Source organism: Penicillium nucicola (genome assembly GCF_028828085.1).
Source record: "Penicillium nucicola strain IBT 29836 chromosome Unknown utg000001l, whole genome shotgun sequence".
Lineage (NCBI taxonomy): Eukaryota > Fungi > Ascomycota > Eurotiomycetes > Eurotiales > Aspergillaceae > Penicillium > Penicillium nucicola.
In genome coordinates, this window is record NW_026643125.1 from 260,234 (window position 1) to 278,175 (window position 17,942).

Sequence of the window (17,942 nt, forward strand, 5' to 3'; positions counted from 1 at the left end):
GACATAACATAAGGTCAGACACTAATACTGCGAACAAAGACACGTAAAGCCATACAAAGAGCCGTAAAATTTCACTCAAAATCAAGTCAGATTTCAAGCCAGAGAACCATCGTTGTCCGAAACTAGGAAAATATTCAATCAGTGATGAGTTTAAGCCTGATGTCACTTCAAGTCACGCAGACCACGAAAGACCATTAATTCAGTCGTCATATTCATGCGATTGATGTGAAACTAGCTATACTGAATGTTGTGTCTAATTGAAAATAACGAACAGTCAAACGTGCATAACGAATTAACCTTTCGTTCCACAGATTGTGAAGTTAGACAAAGTTTATTCAAGGAGTAGATGAAGAGGCTGAAGAGGAACTATATTCTTTCGAAAACTCAAAACCGAGATTCAAGCCCTACAAACGATGATTTCAGAGAGAAATATGATTGTCAAATTTGGCTGTTTGTGCAATATAATCAGGTACTTCTTGTAGTCAAAACCGAGATTGATTACCTCATATTGTCAGTTTGGCCGAGTGGTTAAGGCGATTGACTCGAAATCAATTCCGTTCGCGGGCGTAGGTTCGAATCCTACAGCTGACGACCTTCTTTTTGCCCCCTGATGGATCATTCCTGGGCTTAGCGTGCATCGATTGATCGTGATGCCGATTTATTTTATTGTAAACCATGATTTGTTTCATATTATTTCCCGTATTCTCCCATGAAACACATGATTCAGTTAGCAATGTCCTTGGCAAAAAGCCATGATATGTTAACAGGCCATGACTCGCGAGATCCTCGAACTGCAATATTCCACACGACCACCACGTGGGCGTGGCATGCGAGATAGCATGTCACTGTATTTCACAGGTGGCAAAAGGAATAGAAATCGAGCCATTTCCCGCCCATCGGAACCAACGGTGACATGATGCCAAGCGCAAGCAGTGCTCTCTCCGAGATGCCCAGATTCCAAGAATCTCGGCACTGCACTGAACCTGGGTCAAGCTCTACACATGTTCAATCAGATATCTTCAAATCGAAACGTGCTCGTTCAACCCAAATGAGGTCCATCCATCGGTGGAAACCGAGCTTCGACTGCTCTTGGCGTCCGCTCTCGAGACTTGGCGCCAACCTCCGCTGTAGTCCTTTCCGTCGGCGAGAGCAACCCAAGAAATTTGGTACTCAGCCAATGAATATCTCGGATATGGTGCACGTTTTTGATGAGTTCAATGGGATGGGCTGAGCTCCTGTATCGGTGTTAGCCTCATTATGGACCTGGCCAAGTTTAGAAGAGCCTTTCTTCCAAAGCTGCACTTGGCAATGCCTGTAACCTGACTGTGCAGTTCGTATAAGGGCGGCACGAACTGCACAGAATATTTTGTATCCAAGGCCCCAAGTATTTGCATTTGTTGCGTGGTCAATCGAGTTTCATTATCACCATGGCACCCATCGCAACCGCCAAGTATGACTGGATCCTCGCGATTACATCGGTTGCCTTCGTCTTCAGTGCTTTCGGTAACGGTGCCAACGATGTTGCCAATTCATATGCAACCTCCGTTGCAGCCCGCACACTCAACATGGCCACAGCCGGTGTCCTGGCTGCCTGCACTGAGTTCATTGGTGCAGTAGCCATGGGCTCCCGTGTCTCATCGACCATCAAGAACGGAATCATCGATATCACAAGATTTGAAGGAAGGCCTGGTGCCCTCATGCTGGCCATGGGGTGCGCAGAGGTCGGCAGTGCCTCGTGGTTAATGCTTGCCACTGGACTCGGCTGGCCTGTTTCGACAACGCAGACCATTGTCGGTGCCCTTATTGGTGTTGGATTTGCTGCGCAGGCAGATATCACCTGGGAATGGAAAAGTGGCAGTGTCTCTCAGATTGCTGCTTCTTGGGGAATTGCACCTCTCATCGCCGCTGCATTTTCGGCTATCATTTTTGGCACTCTCAAGTACAGTGTGCTTGAACGAAAGGATCCCTTCAAGTGGGCGATGCGTTTGATTCCCTTCTACCTGGCATTTACAGGTGCCATTCTCGCTCTCTTTATTACCATCGAAGCCCCCACGGCCCCCTCTTTGGAAGAGTTTGGTACCGGCAAGATCGTCGGAATCATCCTGGGAGTCTTCTTCGGATGTCTCCTCTTCGCCTATGTCTTCTTCATGCCATACTCCAAGCGCCGTCTCATCCAAAATGATGGCCGTATAAAGTTCTATCACATCCCCCTCGGTCCTCTGTTGCTCCGAGAGAACCCTCCTCTGTACTTCCCTGGCAAGGGTGAAGGGACCGTGATCAACTATTATGAAGACGCTTATGGCGAAGTGCACGCCGGTCAAGCCGATGCCGCTAAGCACCACACCACAACCGATGCAAACTCGGTTATCGCCTCACCTGAAATTACAGCAAAAAGCAAGCCGGATATCCCCGCCGAAGACGAAGAAAAGAACATGAACTCGGTCAACTCCACACCTCAAATCAAGCCTCAAAAGAAGCATGTCGGACCTACCGAACGGTTCATCGACCCCGTCCGCGAGCTCTCCTGGACTAACCCCTTGAAGGCTTGGGGATACATCAAGTGGATTCTTCTGCAGGGTGTGACCCGCGATGTGGTCACTCACGACTCGGCACACCTACGTGCCATCCACGCCCGTGCACACCGATACGATGACCGCGTTGAACACCTGTGGACATACTGCCAAGTTATATCAGCGATGATGATGTCTATCGCTCACGGATCGAACGATGTTGCCAACGCCGTTGGACCATGGGCTTCCACCTACAGCACATTCCATGCTGGAGTTGTCGAGACCAAGGCTCCTACGCCAGTCTGGTTCCTCGTTGTTGCGGGTCTGCTGCTCGGCCTCGGGTTCTGGTTCTACGGGTACCATATCGTGCGTGCTTTGGGTAACAAGATCACTCAGATGTCGCCTACTCGTGGTTTCAGCGTTGAACTTGGAGCCGCCATTACTGTGCTTTTGGCTTCGAGACTTGCGTTGCCGGTCTCAACCACTCAGTGCTTGACTGGAGCTTCGATGGGTGTGGCTCTCATGAACTATGATCTTGGTGCTGTGAACTGGAAACAGCTGGGCTTTATCTTTGGTGGTTGGGTCTTGACTCTTCCTTGTGCCGGATTGATTTCTGGGCTGTTGTGTCTCATGGCACTGAATGCTCCCCACCTGTAAACATATAGATCATCGGTCTCTGCTGGACCAATTAATCTTTGAAGCCTTTTGCACAAAGCGCAGATTGCAATTCTCGATACCATGTTCAAGCGTCTGAAAACCGAAGTATGTTTCAATTCTGTCTAAATAGATACGAGAACTGGAAAAGGGGAAATATCATAGTGCATGTCCAGTTGATGCACATGCTGCCCACAATTAATTAATTGGAAAATGGGTATTTTGCTAGAACCGAAACCGAAACCGAAACGGAGCGTGATACTCTACTTGGTGCGCTTGTAGATCTTGGCAAGGAAGGACTCGAAGACCTCCTTCTTCAGACCCTTGGACTCATCCACGGCGGCGATCTTCTCGCGGATCTCACCGACAACCTTCTCCTCATACTCTTTGTAGAGAGCATCGAGACCAAGCTCGCTGAAGATAGCCTTGACCTTGATCTCTTCCGCCTGGTCCTTGCGACCATAGCTGGCGTCAAGAACCTTGCGCTGCTCGGGGGTGCAGCGCTGAATAGCCTGGTTGACGAGCCACGAGCACTTGTTATCTTGGATATCAGTACCGACCTTTCCAATGATGAATGGGTCACCGAAGTTGTCAAGGTAATCGTCCTGGATCTGGAAGTATTGACCAAGAGGGATGAGGATGTCCTCGACCTGCTTGAGAGTTTCAGGGGTGGCAAGCTCCAAGTAGATAAGAGCCAGAGCAACAGGCAGGTAGAAGCTGTAGTAGGCGGTCTTGTAGGTGACAATGAACATGTACTTCTCCATCGAGAAGTTGTCGAGGTCAACGTTGTCCTCGGGGGCGGTGATCAGATCGCACAGCTGACCGAGCTCAGTCTGCCAGGTGGTCTCGTGGAAGAGCTCAACAAGGTCAATGTAGGCAGGGTGAGAGCGGAAGCGCTGCTTCAGGATCATGTAGATACCAGACTCCAACATGAAGGCGTCGTTGATGGCAATCAGACCAACCTTCTCCTGACGATACCAGCAGGGCTGACCACGACGGGTGATGGAGCTGTCCATAATATCATCGCTGACAAGGAAAAAGGCCTGGAGCAGCTCAGTCATCCAGCCGAGAATGCTAAGGTGCTCGAACTGCTCATCAGTCAGGGGCTTCTGCAGGAGAGCAAGACCAGTGTCGGGGACTGAGAGGCCACGGTTCAGCTTGCCACCGGGAACATTGACATTAAGAGACTATTTTTTGAGATAAATTGTCAGTCAATGGGCGAAAAAAAAGCAAAAAAAGGAAAATCAGGAGGCGATCTCACGTTCTCGAACCACTCCAGGGCGTTGGCGGGGAGATTGTAGCGCTTCGCATGGGCAAGGATATCCTGGGCCAATGCAGGGAAGATGGCCTCAAAGTCGGCACGCTTAGTAGTTTGAGCCATCGTGACGAGATGTGGACTTCTAGACGTGAGGTATAAAGGAAACACAGAAAATAGTCCGATCAATCACCCCGCGGAGAGGGGGCGGTGAGTGGAGTGTTTGTGCTATTTGCACTGTTTGTGGTTGTTTGAATTGCGTTGTTTCTCCAGGCGCAAACCACTTGGATTCCTCAAGCTCACACACTCTTTGTGATTTGCAGCTTCTTCATATCATCAGCCGGTCTGGGATTGTCTCGTAATTGTTGCGATACTCTTGTCCAGCGGATTGCCCTCTCCACGTCCACGCGCCTACGCGCCTGAAGCTAAAGCCTTTATTTACTTGATTCACTCATGATTCAATTGCAGTGATAATCGCCTTGACACGATCAAAGGATGATATCGAATTATAGGAGACGCATTGATTAACCCTAAGCTCTGTTCACGCTACAAAGCTACATATCGAATTACACCTCAAAACAACCCCACCTACTTGCACCGGAGACACTAAGCATGGAGGAACCGACAGATGATGCCATTCGAGAGCTTAGGTGGCAACTGGAAAGCGCAGCAATAAAATGTTCAGAGCGTTGTCTCTACCAATCGGCAAAATGGTATGAGTGATGTTCTCTATATGAACACTCCAGAGGGACTAATGGTATTCACCTAGGGCTGCCGAAATGCTTGATTCACTCCGGACTCTACACCATGAAGACACCGATGTCGAGTCACCCATGGACATCAATGATCTTGCACCACCGCCTACCAACCCTTATCTACCTGTGCGGGATCTTACAGAAGCAAGCCTTGAAGCGCAGGAATCCTACAAATACCTACTAGCCAAATCCTACTTCGACACCCGTGAATATGACCGCTGTGCGGCCGTTTTTCTCCCTCCAACAACACCCCCTGTTCCTTTATCAGTCACCTCACCCAACTCGAAGTCTAGACAACCAAAAACCTCGCAAAAGGGCAAGGACAAGGCATCGCCATTCCAGGGCTCAAAGGCCCCAACACACCAGAATCCATATCCAAAACTCAGTCAAAAGTCACTCTTTCTTGCACTGTATGCGAAATATCTAGCTGGAGAAAAGAGAAGAGAGGAAGAAACAGAGATGGTCTTAGGCCCAGCAGACGGCGGCATGGCTGCCAATCGGGAATTGCCAGGTCTAGCACGAGGGCTGGATGGATGGTTGAAGGATCGAAGTGCACAAGGGTTGGAAGACCAAGGTCAGGGGTGGCTGGAGTATCTTTACGCCGTTGTTCTGTTGAAAGGACGCAACGAAGAGCTAGCCAAAAAATGGCTTCTCCGCTGTGTGCATCAGAACCCATATCACTGGGGTGCTTGGCAAGAGTTGAACGATCTTCTCGCTAGCACAGAGGATGTAAGTCTTTTCGTTGAATTATGCAGATTATTGGTACTAACATTGGTGTTAGTTGAAACAAATCCTTGGTTTGCTCCCGCAGAATGTCATGAGCATCATATTCTACGTTTACTGCAGCCAGGAGCTGTACCAGGATACAGACGAGACTTACAGAGCCCTTACTGAACTGGAGTCTACCTTCCCAGGGAGTGCATTCTTAAAAACCCAACGCGCACTGCTGTGTTATCATTCAAGAGGTAACGCCCTGACCTTCCTGGTAAATCCCGTGACTACTTTCTAACACGGCACAACCAGACTTTGAGGAGGCATCTAAAATATTTGAAGGCATCCTGGCAACATCACCCCACCGCCTAGACAGCCTTGATCACTATTCAAACATTCTTTACGTGATGGATCACCGACCTCAACTTGCCTTTGTTGCTCAGGTCGCAACAGCCACAGACAAGTTCCGCCCAGAAACATGTTGTGTTGTCGGAAACTACTACTCTTTGAAATCCGAGCACGAGAAGGCAGTAATGTATTTCAGACGTGCGCTCACGCTTGACCGCAACTTTTTGTCTGCCTGGACCCTCATGGGACATGAATACATCGAGATGAAAAACACACATACCGCCATCGAATCATACCGGCGGGCTGTAGATGTCAACCGCAAAGATTATCGCGCCTGGTATGGTCTTGGGCAGGCCTACGAAGTCTTGGACATGTCATTCTACGCTCTTTTCTACTACCAACGCGCTGCCGCACTACGCCCCTACGACCCGAAGATGTGGCAGGCAGTGGGCTCTTGCTATGCAAAAATGGGCCGGATGGAGCAAAGTATCCAAGCTCTCAAGCGGGCGCTGGTGGCTGGATCATCTAACGTGGATGACGGTGGCAACGCAGCAAGCTCTGGCGCTGGATCTCGGAAGATTCTTGACCCAGAGACTCTTCACCAAATCGCAACATTGTACGAGCGACTTGGCGACGAAGACGAGGCTGCTGCTTACATGGAACTCACTCTACAACAAGAGTCAGGGGCTCCTCCTGGCGAGAACAATAGCGACGACGAGGACTGCTCGTCTTCCTCAGAACAAGCCGCTGAAAGTGATGCTGAAATCGAGCCCCCAGAGGATGAGGATGTTGATACCTCACGAAAACGTCGTCAAAAGCGCAAGGCCCATGCCAAGACCGAGTCGTTTGGTATCAACAATGATGACTCGATTAACAGCGAGTCATGGCATGGCACTGGCGTTACTGCAACCACATCTAAAGCACGGCTGTGGCTGGCACAGTTCGCATCAAGGAATGGTGACCTAGACCGTGCAGACCAGCTGGCGAGTGAGTTATGCCAAGATGGTATCGAAGTGGAGGAGGCTAAGGCTTTGATGAGAGATGTGCGGGCGAGAAGAGAAGACGCAAGCTAGTTTATTCTGCCAAGTTCTAGATATCCTCTTAGCATGGGGAAGTCTTTTGGCAGCATTCATATATAATATCTACGATTTTAATACACTTATTCGTGAGAGTAAGGCCAATGACAGGATCGGTCATAGGTGACGGGCCATCTGATTTAATCCCCCCGGGCAGCCCTATTCCTGGACATCTCTAATGCCCTAGGCTTTTATCAAGGTGTTGAAAAAAATATTTAATATCTGGTGGTTAATAATACAAGAAATCTCACAATCTTTCTATCTGTTGTCAGTTTGGCCGAGTGGTTAAGGCGATTGACTAGAAATCAATTCCGTTCGCGGGCAGAGGTTCGAATCCTCTAGCTGACGATTCTTATTTTTGCATTTATTTCATCTTTTCCCTACCATTTCAAGTGAAGAGGATTCTGGCATCATGTCTATTCTCAAGTAATTTAAATTTGTTTTTGCTGAAATCAACTTGATTATAAAAAGGTGGACAGACGTTATATGTTATAAGGTAACAAAAACTTGACATGGACATCGCTATGCGTTAATTAATGAATCATATTACCATTAATCTGCCAATTTTTCATCCATTGTCAGTTTGGCCGAGTGGTTAAGGCGATTGACTAGAAATCAATTCCGTTCGCGGGCAGAGGTTCGAATCCTCTAGCTGACGACTCTTTTTTTTGCATTTATATCGGTCTTCCTCTACTTTTTTTCTAGTTTAAGTGGACATTTTGATAGAAGAAGAGAAGATAGGATGTACGCTTAACTTGTAGTACGATTGTGTTGGAATTTAATATTGCTGTATCACTATAGATCTAACTAAACACTGGGGTTCCTATTAATACAATCAATCCTACGAAGCCGCTAGTAGCCTACCTCCTAATATTATCATTAACCACTTAACTACCTTATAGAGGCGAGCGGAGGCTAGGAATAGTAAAGTGGGAGATATAGCTCGCCTATTATGAGTTTGGCTACTAACGTGATTCATAACGAAGCTACGTATATACCGAAGCTACGCACCCTAAAACATATAGTAAATCCGATCAATTACTACTTTATATATCAACAACCATATATTATTTTTACTTTAATATTAGGATATAGGCTTTTCGTAGCGTATGAAATAATATACCTTGAAATCAAACAATTTAGAGGATTATCTTAATGGTTTATCTTAAAATACGGCGTATTTTGACATTAGGGACATTGATATATATATATCCACCAATACTTCTAGTGATCTTCTTATAATTCACTAGTAGGCTAGAGATACTATATAGACTATACAGTTTTAATATACTATCATAGATAAACAGGGTTATTAGGATATAACATGGTAATTGATCGTATTTACTATATATTTTAGGGTACGTAGCTTCGGTATATACGTAGCTTCGTTATAAATCACGTTAGTAGCCAAACTCACAATAGGCTTTTAGGTTATTAAGGTAGGGATCATTTAAAGAAATGATAAAAACAAAGTGAGATTAAGATTGAAGATAGATGAATCAGAGAAATAGATGATTGAGATTGATGATTCTTTTTTGCTAGGTAATCCTGCTCAATTTAAGTTAAATTTCTCTGTTCTTCTTTTTTGATGCTTTCGGCTTATTTGCTGCATTCGTAGGAATCCTAGGGTTATATTCTTATTGTTGTATTTTGAGGCTTCCTCGGATTTCCGGATACAGTTTTCCTAAAAGCGGTTTATCATGCATTTTTCTGTGTTCGTAATTCTTCCATGTTTTTCTATAGTTCTTTGCTCTTCTTTGGAATTCTTAGATGTTCCATATTTTCTATTGTCTTGTTCCTTTTTGTATGCTTGCTTGTTTTAGAGTCTTCATGGAATTCTTGAGTATGGTGTTTGCATGTATTGTTTTTCTGTTCGAACTTGTGTTCAAGTTCTTGTGTCATATTGTACTTATGTTTGTAACTTCTGTTACGTCTCTTTTTTCTTATGTTAAGTTTTCTTTATGTGTTTCTTCATGTTCTTCTTCTTTTGTTAAATCTTGTTTTGTTATATATTGATATAGGCGAGCTATATCTCCCACTTTACTATTCCTAGCCTCCGCTCGCCTCTATAAGGTAGTCAAGTAGTTAATAATAACATTAGGAGGCAGGCTACTAGCGGCTTCGTAGGATTGATTGTATTAATAGGAACCCCAGTGTTTAGTTAGATCTATAGTGATACAGCAATATTAAATTCCAACACAATCGTACTACAAGTTAAGCGTACATCCTATCTTCTCTTCTTCTATCAAAATGTCCACTTAAACTAGAAAAAAAGTAGAGGAAGACCGATATAAATGCAAAAAAAAGAGTCGTCAGCTAGAGGATTCGAACCTCTGCCCGCGAACGGAATTGATTTCTAGTCAATCGCCTTAACCACTCGGCCAAACTGACTTCTGATTGGTTAAAACTCAAGAAATAACCATTATGTCCAAAGGCAGTTTCGATACATCCAAAAATTTAGCCAGTCAACTAAGAAGAATGCGAAAGACATAGTAGACTTTGATTGTCCCTCTCACCAAGACAATTGAAGGAATTATATGTATTTCTTGATTATATTTAGCAAAGTCTAGGACCAAAATTACACAGATTGCTCTGCTTCTGGCTCGTCAATTCACTTTTTCTCCTCGTTTACAGCATAAAACCTCCTTATAATTGCGCACACTTGTTGTTTTGTATGCGAACATTTCAATACTTGAATCCAAACCCTATTGCCGACTTTTCCGGTATCTCACTGATCGCCAATGGCTATTTTCATCCGTACTAGTGGTACTAGTGCCAACGAATATCACCACTTGATGGCCCATGCCAGCTTACGCGGACGGTACGCGACACCCATTAGGAATTTTATATCCTATTTTTGAATTTTTGACCAATAACCTTTCCACAAAACCGCATGAAACAGAATCATATTCAGTGGTAGAAACAACAACAGAATCTTTCACAAGTCCCTGTTTAACACCACCGATTCAATATGCTGTAGCTGGCACAAGATGTCGCGGCCCGGCTCCACAGACGGAAGACAGCTACCAATCCCAAGACGGATATAGCCATTATAAGCATCAGAATCAGATAAACTAATTCCGGGGACGCGCAGTCTTGTAGTCCCACTGAAGAAAATAGGAACTCAGCAGAAAAACTATGTCTTCCTCTCATCTCACCTAGCAACCTAATATGCTACTCCAACACAGTATACTTCTGGAGGTTCTACCGTTTTTACTGTTTTTACCATTCATAAATGCGGATTCAAAGCCCTACTTCCGCTCCGTTAGCTATGATCGCGAGCACTATGGCGCATGGCCCCTACAGAGCTACCACTCTTCCTCAGTCTCCGGTTTAATATTGAATTACTGGCATCGCAGTCGTGCCTGTGAAGATGGGGGATTTACGCTCATCGCACCACGCGGTGACTCAGTCCGACACAAAGGGCCGATGATCCTAGATCAGAATGGAGACCTGGTCTGGTTCAAGGAGTACGGCACAACGTACAATTTTAATATCCACACCTTTCGCGGAGAGGATTATCTTACATTCTGGGCTGGAAATGATGGGATTCGTGGACATGGCAATGGGTTTTATTATATGGTGAGTGATCTACACAATCACCAAGCATTTCTGCTAACTTGATGCTAGCTCAATTCTCGATACGAAGAAAAGTACAAAATCAGCAGTGTCAACGGCCTTCCTGCAGACTTTCATGAGTTTAATATCACGCCTGATGGAACTGCTGTTTTTATTGTATATGAAACCCGACCTGCGGACCTGCGCATTGTCGGTGGACCAGAAAATGGTTGGATTTTTGACGGTGTCTTCCAAGAAGTCGATATCGAGACCAACGAGCTTCTCTTTCAATGGCGCGCATCCGAGCATTTCAGTCTGGATGATGGTTACCGCGGAACGGAGGGTAATGGGGATTCACAGGATGCACCGTGGGACTTCTTCCATATGAACAGCATTGACAAAGATGCCCGAGGCAATTTTCTGATTTCCTCACGGTATATGAGCTGTCTCACTTATATTGACGGAAAGACCGGTGCGGTCATCTGGAGACTTGGTGGAAAGTACAATTCTTTCGCCGATTTATCAGATGGTGCGGCGACGAATATCAGTTGGCAACACCATGCTCGGTTCCAGGAGGACAATGCAGATATAGACCCGGAGTCAGAAGATCACCCGAAGCGAGCGATTACCATTTTTGACAATTCATCTCGAGGCGAAGGTGCCCCCGAAAATAGAAGCCGGGGATTGTTCATCGACATCGACGAAAAGAAACTCACAGCTCGTGTCAGACATGAGTACTGGAATCCCCTGCCGATTAGTAGCCAGTCACAAGGATCAACACAACTACTCGACAATGGAAACGTGCTCGTTGGATATGGACACAACGCGGCTTGGACCGAATTTTCCATGGACGGCGAAGTACTATGTGACGTACATTTCGGACCTTCTGGCGGATTTGGGGATGGAAACATCCTCTCATACCGCGTTTTCAAACATCACTGGGTCGGAAGACCGAGGTCATCTCCTGATGCAGCATTCGCAGGGACATACGTCGCGGTCAGTTGGAATGGAGCCACAGAGGTGAAGAGTTGGGTTCTGGAGGGAGCTGTTGATACAAGGAACGGAAGTGACGGGAGTGAGTTCAATGATTGGAAGATACAGCATCCGGAGCATCTCGATGAGTTCGTGTTTGTCTCTGCTGTTCCCAAGTCTGGATTTGAGACTGTAGTTCCTGTTCCTTCCGACATGCCCTATCGAACCCTGCGCGTTGTTGCGATTGGCGCCGAAGGGGAATTTCTGGGTATGACTGCTACTGTAGAATGGAAACCAGAAGAATACAGCAAGGAGATCTTGACTGTTCATGGCAGCGAAGATGATTCTGTGACTGAGTCTGGCCAGGGGGACTTTTGGATGTTTGTGGTTGGTTCGATGACTGCTGCACTCGTTATGTTATGCGCATGGTTGATCAGGATTTGTGTTCGAGAGGGTTCATTTGGACCGTTCTTCGGAGCAAGAACTGATAGAGAGGCAAAACACGAAGAGTGGCAGTCCCCCAACTCTCAGGAGCTGAACGAACTGTTCGAGTTGAGCGATTCGGAAGCCGGAGACCAGCCTGAGTCTCACCTCTTGAGAAAAGAGGACAGAGATGGGATATCGTGATTCTTGACAAGTTAGTTTGTACATAAGTTACAGTTGAATCAACTCTTTACCAAATTCCGAGTCGAGGCTTTGTTTTTCGATGCATCAATCTGACATTCAGAACTATCAAACCCCCTGTTATGCAATGCAATGCAACCAAAACCCAGCCAGGCTGGATATCGCTAGAGAAAAAGTAATCAAAAGGCACTTTTCAAGCTGGGATGTTAAGCCGTCGCAGCTGTTCCCTCAATGCCACCTATAATAGTCTGTGCAAAGCCTTCAAATCGGGCATAAGACCAGCAGTCCCGGTATCGTTCAACGAGAGGCCGGTCATCGGGCTCAGCAGTTTCTTCTGGTTGAGCATTTTGTCCGTCACTTTCCTCCTCTTCATCACTATCCCCAGGTTCCATCTTTCCTTCGACCAACTCTCCAAATTTCACGTCAATGGGCACACTACCCATGAACGGAATCTTGAGTTCCTGAGCCATCACCTGTCCACCACCACTGGAGAACGGATTGCTCACCTCTCCACAACACGGGCAAGCATATCCGGACATGTTTTCAATAACCCCAAGAACAGGAATATTAGTCTTAACACAGAAATTAGCCTCTTTGCGAACGTCAGAAGTCGCAACAGCCTGTGGCGTCGTAACAAGCACCGCGCCAGATAACCAAGGCAATCCAGTCTGCGCAGCAGCTGCCGCGTCCGTTGTAGAGAGGGAGAGCAACTGCTCAGCGAGCGCAATGTGTTCGTCACTCGTTCCGGGTGGTGTATCGATGAGAAGGTAGTCAGTCGGTCCCCAAAAGACATCCGACAAGAACTGGCGGATCATAGCTGTCTTCTTAGGTCCGCGCCAAATGACGGCATCACCGCGGTCGCGAAGTAGGAAGCCGAGGGACATGCATCGGAGAGATCCGCGCTGGGTCTGTGTTGGCTCCGAGGCATCGCCTGATGTTTCGGCCGCATGGACTGGGACTGGGAGCCAGCCGCCTGGTGCTTGTGTGATTTTGGCATCTTCCAGGCCTACAAGGCGTGGCATTGAGGGTCCTGTTAGGTCGATATCAAGGATTCCGACCGATTTTCCCTGGAGCGATAGGGCGAGGGCCAGTTGGAGGGTGACAGAAGATTTGCCGACGCCTCCTTTGCCGGAGAGAACCTACAGATAGACATTTCATCAGTTGAGGCTCGTGGGTGCGCGCTGATCTTGGTTGCGATGATTTGTTATCGATAAGCTGCGAGGGGTGGGATTCTTTTGCCCCTCGACAGATCGCACTGTGCAATGGAAGTCGCACTCACCAGCACAACATTTTTGACACCAGTCAGAGGCATTATGCAGTTAATGGACAATTAGGCGATTGAGAGAGGATGCGAAAGTGCATTCGAATTCCAAAGTGGGGAGCCGACCTCGGGATGCGCTTATCAATCGCATTCTGACTAAAGCAGCAGAGATTCTATGGAAATCCTGGAATGCCCTCAACTACAGAAAGGTTTGATTTGTCAAATATTTGTATTGAGACTTGACCATAGCCAAGTCATCTAGCTATTATGCTCCCCTGTGTATCAGATTTGTCATAAAACGTTTACCCATGTGTCCCGTTTCCGTGGTATTCGCTCTTGAAATCACTCCGATAAAGGAAAGTCAGGGTGTTGATGGCGCTCACTGCCACTTCTGGACGACGACTCCTCCGCGCTTAAAGTCGGGCATGTCTCCGAGAACAACATCCCGATCCTTCAGCTCTGTGCTGGGGAAAGTAGTCATCAAAACCCATGCGCGGTTGGCAGAGCCGGGGGAAGAGGCAGAAACGAATGAATAGACGTCGCCAATGGTGGCGGTGGTATTAAACCGAGATGTCAGCCGCGTGCCATCTCCCAGGCGAATTTGTAGGGTGACGGTGGGTTGCGACTCGTCCAAAGTGGGTTTGGCGGGCTCCTGAGCAGATGCTTCAGGCGTAGAAGAAGAAGGGGTAGGGGCTTGGCTTCGAATGCCAGGCGTCGGGCTCCCAAGGCGCTGTCCAGCACCGGAAAATGGCATGTATTTGGGTTTGGGTTTTGTGTATTTCTCTTCGTGCTGCTTGAGCTCCACATCGACCTCCTGGCCAGGCTCAACATTCATGATAGAAAGAGGAGCACGGCCCTGCCGAATGCCATCAAGGATCTCTGCGTTTCGGGGATCGTCTGAACGGAAGAGCTCGCCATCATCAACCGAGAACCCATCAGCCCAGAAGTGAAGGGTACGCTGAACACGCTGGGCGCGCTGTGCAGCAGGGGCAGATGGGTTTTCAATCACTCGGCTCGGCGCATCGTCACCACCAAGTGTGCGAGCAGTGCCGGTGAAATGTGATTCTCTCGGCTCGGGGTCATCAGAAGGAGGTGGTTGTGCCCTTTAAGATAACAGTTAGCATAAGAGTGACCCAAAGTCCAGAAATTCTAGATTACTTGCCTGCGGGCCTTTTCGAGGATCTTCTTCTTCAAGTCATCGGGGTTCTGGACAGCCAATCCCGACTTCTCGCCTCCGGTAAAGAAATCATGATCATGGTCATCGTCGTCGTCCGAGGAGTCGGCAGTAGCTCCCTGGGAAAAGTCTCCTAGAGTTGCGAATTTCTTTTTCGGCGCGGCACTTCGGCTGGATGACGAAGGCTCCGCGGCCGCAGATGAAGCTGGCACAGCACCTCCACCAAGGGTTCTCCCTCCAGGAGCTCCAGATGTACTCTCTGAGCCCAGTTGTTGACCGCCACCAGCATTCGTGTCTTGCATGGCCTCATCCTGTTCCGCGAAGAACTCCGTTACGGCGGCTTCCATGTCCCATCCGTTGGCAGCGAGATATTCCTGAGCCTAGATCATCACGCACCAGATGTTAGCGACCTTTGTAGCCGGTTAAAGCGGACCCATATCTTACCTGTGACGGTTGGATTCCTGTCATGGCACAGAATTGAGACACGACTTCATCGTGCTCTGCGGGGTTGCCCTCCATATTGAGCTTTTAAGAAGTGTTTAATGGGCGAATTCGGTGTATAGGAGTGACAGCAAGGCCAGGAGCAAGATAATGAAGCTTCTGAAAAGGGTTTCACGGAGAGACGGATTGTTGAGGGTGTCGACGTCGAGTTAGAAGATGAGCCTAAACACCGGCTGACCAATTGAGAGTGACGTACTTGCCCGGTGCTAGAGTTGTTCCGTCCCGTGACTACGCCTGAGGCTCAAACTTTATATGCCTCAGGCAGGAACAAGTATGAAACTCGCTTGGAATTTATTTCGAATCAGAATACTAGAAATCCAATCTATCCATGTCTTCTTCCATTTGAAATGCTATTCAAGAAGAAGTACTACCAGTCCCGCAGAGCACATGTGGCATCTTGATCAGACTGAGCAAGTTTGAGTAAAACACTTCAACACCATGATGATATAGCAATAACCGCTCCCACGATAGACGAACCCTCGTGCTTTTATCATGTTTCTTTTCATTAACCTGAACTAAGATTGATAATATCCTTCAAAGTGTCATCTCACATGATATACGACCTTCCATTCATAAGGTGTAGTGGAAGCCAGGAAGTCCTTCAATAACGGTTCTTCCCAGTCGGGCCTTTCCATTCGCCCTATGGAAGTACAGAGTCAAAATGCCCGTTAGAGCCATAATCAGAATGTTCAATCTGTTGATAAGTCAGAAGAATGTAAGAACCTAATCAGCATGTTACTTACCCAATCGACGTGATCACTCCAGGAAAGAATGTCGGTGCATCCTGCGACCGATATACAACTGCCCCAATGATGCCTCCGATACCACCGCAAGTAATCATACTGGCACTACAAAAGGCACGTTTCCACTGCCCACGAATGTTGTTTGCTTGCCAAGCGAGGACCGCCGGTATGTTAGCATTTGAACCTGACGCGACGAGGAAAAGGCCGAAGTATTGGACGCCCGGCGACGCAACCCACTCCAGGAGACACAAACCAACTATTGTCTGCAGTGAGTTGTAAATAATGATGGGACTTCGAAGATGCCATTTGTCACCGAGCCATCCTTCCACATACATAACGACACCAGCGAAAAAGTATGGAGGTGTGCTGAGGGCCTGGGAAGCACCAACACCAAAGCCTAGTTTGCTGGACAAGATGATGGGTAAGAAGAATGCGATGGCATAAGAGACCACGGTGCTGCATCTTCATGTTTGAAATGGTCAGCGAGACCCTCGTAACAAAACGATAGTTAAACAAAGGATAGAGGTTGACCAACAAGAAGATTATAGCAAACCCCCAAACCATCCATTCGGCGGCAGGTTTGATAAATGCGGAGAGAGTAAATGGTTCCTCGGCAACGTCCTGTCGATCTTGCTCGATGCGCCAAAGGACAAATTCGATCTCCCGAGCTGGAAGAAAGCTACGAGATTTGTGCACATCTTGTGGAAAGCTGACAAGGAGGAAGAATCCGATCACCGCGAAAATGCAAGTAAGGATACCTTCCATGATGAAGATCCATTTCCAGGCAGCGAGCCCTGCAAGACCGGCCATTTGCATAAAGCCATAGGCAAGTACGCCCGAGAGGGAACCCCCGATCACGCTGATCAGATAGAACGAGGAGTAGCGCTTGTGGACCTCGTCTTTTTAAATCAACTTGGACATTCAACAAAAAGGCCAAGCAGTCCACTTACAGCGGGTATACCACAGAGAAAGGAGGTATATAGCCCCGGGAAACAGGCCTGCTTCAAACGCCCCCAAAATAACACGCAGTCCTAGCATTGTTTTCCAGTCGTGAACGAATCCAAATCCCTTGTGTTGTCAACTTCTCAAACGGCCAGAAGATAGAGAGAAGTAGACCTACTATCATCACCACCCCCCATGCAAAAGTAATCCCTGCCAGAAATGCTCGGGCTCCAATTTTGCGGACGATGATCGAACTAGGAAATTGGACAATCACATATGGAATGAAGAAAACAAGAAGCACAATAGACTACAGAATTAGCCATGAAGCCAGAGGGGAATTCAACTTCCTCACATATCGAGCTCCGATGTTCAACTTTAGCTCTTGCTGCATCCTACCAAAGAGTTAGCGCATCCTTTCACTATTCATGCCGAGTTCGTACCCTGCAATCGAAGCATTTCCTAGATTAGTCCGGTCCATCAAGCTCACTCCAAACAATAGACCCAGGCCAGTAATAAGCCGTCGGTCTATTTTGTGAATGATTCTGCGCTGCTCACTTGGAGTGAAACCGAATTCATCTTCTGTTGTCTCTGCATGCTTTGGGGTATCTTGAAGTTCCATTATCAAGCGATCCGCAACGTTACATTGAAATTATTGGACCAAAGCTAGCAAGTACCCGCGTTTATATATCAGACTCGGCATTTTTACTTCGGCAAACAGGATCGAAATCCGGGGTAAACGCGGGGAGCCGAGACAGATGAATTGCCGAATATACCGAGATGGCGTCAAAAGCTCGGGACATTCACCATTGAACATTTTGATACTTAAGTCGGTTGAATTCCAAGTATGAACAGCCGCAA

At 47.2% G+C, this 17,942-nt stretch overlaps 7 protein-coding genes across 7 annotated transcripts; 3 read left to right on the plus strand and 4 right to left on the minus strand.

The window, feature by feature from the left end:
• Nucleotides 1–1,427: 1,427 nt before the first annotated feature.
• Nucleotides 1,428–3,167, plus strand: N7511_000105 (inorganic phosphate transporter; the record flags this gene model as incomplete). The annotated part of the gene is made up of 1 exon (XM_057122530.1): nucleotides 1,428–3,167. One exon carries the CDS (start codon nucleotides 1,428–1,430, stop codon nucleotides 3,165–3,167), a length of 1,740 nt encoding a protein of 579 aa, XP_056988263.1.
• Nucleotides 3,168–3,427: 260 nt separating this feature from the next.
• On the minus strand, nucleotides 3,428–4,545 carry erg20 (bifunctional (2E,6E)-farnesyl diphosphate synthase/dimethylallyltranstransferase; the record flags this gene model as incomplete). The annotated part of the gene is made up of 2 exons (XM_057122531.1): nucleotides 3,428–4,351; nucleotides 4,426–4,545. 2 exons carry the CDS (start codon nucleotides 4,543–4,545, stop codon nucleotides 3,428–3,430), a joined length of 1,044 nt encoding a protein of 347 aa, XP_056988264.1.
• Nucleotides 4,546–5,031: 486 nt separating this feature from the next.
• Nucleotides 5,032–7,306, plus strand: N7511_000107 (anaphase promoting complex subunit CDC23; the record flags this gene model as incomplete). The annotated part of the gene is made up of 4 exons (XM_057122532.1): nucleotides 5,032–5,132; nucleotides 5,189–5,903; nucleotides 5,956–6,139; nucleotides 6,198–7,306. The coding sequence occupies 4 exons, from the start codon at nucleotides 5,032–5,034 to the stop codon at nucleotides 7,304–7,306; spliced, it is 2,109 nt and encodes a 702-aa protein (XP_056988265.1).
• A 3,174-nt stretch (nucleotides 7,307–10,480) lies between these two features.
• N7511_000108 (arylsulfotransferase family protein) lies at nucleotides 10,481–12,466 on the plus strand (the record flags this gene model as incomplete). The annotated part of the gene is made up of 2 exons (XM_057122533.1): nucleotides 10,481–10,891; nucleotides 10,940–12,466. 2 exons carry the CDS (start codon nucleotides 10,481–10,483, stop codon nucleotides 12,464–12,466), a joined length of 1,938 nt encoding a protein of 645 aa, XP_056988266.1.
• Nucleotides 12,467–12,669: 203 nt separating this feature from the next.
• On the minus strand, nucleotides 12,670–13,775 carry N7511_000109 (Mrp/NBP35 family ATP-binding protein; the record flags this gene model as incomplete). The annotated part of the gene is made up of 2 exons (XM_057122534.1): nucleotides 12,670–13,602; nucleotides 13,743–13,775. The coding sequence occupies 2 exons, from the start codon at nucleotides 13,773–13,775 to the stop codon at nucleotides 12,670–12,672; spliced, it is 966 nt and encodes a 321-aa protein (XP_056988267.1).
• A 328-nt stretch (nucleotides 13,776–14,103) lies between these two features.
• On the minus strand, nucleotides 14,104–15,417 carry N7511_000110 (protein phosphatase regulator SHP1; the record flags this gene model as incomplete). Its single annotated transcript, XM_057122535.1, has 3 exons — nucleotides 14,104–14,827; nucleotides 14,887–15,278; nucleotides 15,343–15,417. The coding sequence occupies 3 exons, from the start codon at nucleotides 15,415–15,417 to the stop codon at nucleotides 14,104–14,106; spliced, it is 1,191 nt and encodes a 396-aa protein (XP_056988268.1).
• A 552-nt stretch (nucleotides 15,418–15,969) lies between these two features.
• On the minus strand, nucleotides 15,970–17,703 carry N7511_000111 (phthalate transporter; the record flags this gene model as incomplete). The annotated part of the gene is made up of 7 exons (XM_057122536.1): nucleotides 15,970–16,093; nucleotides 16,143–16,604; nucleotides 16,678–17,041; nucleotides 17,093–17,210; nucleotides 17,263–17,391; nucleotides 17,437–17,476; nucleotides 17,525–17,703. The coding sequence occupies 7 exons, from the start codon at nucleotides 17,701–17,703 to the stop codon at nucleotides 15,970–15,972; spliced, it is 1,416 nt and encodes a 471-aa protein (XP_056988269.1).
• Between the last annotated feature and the right edge of the window lie 239 nt (nucleotides 17,704–17,942).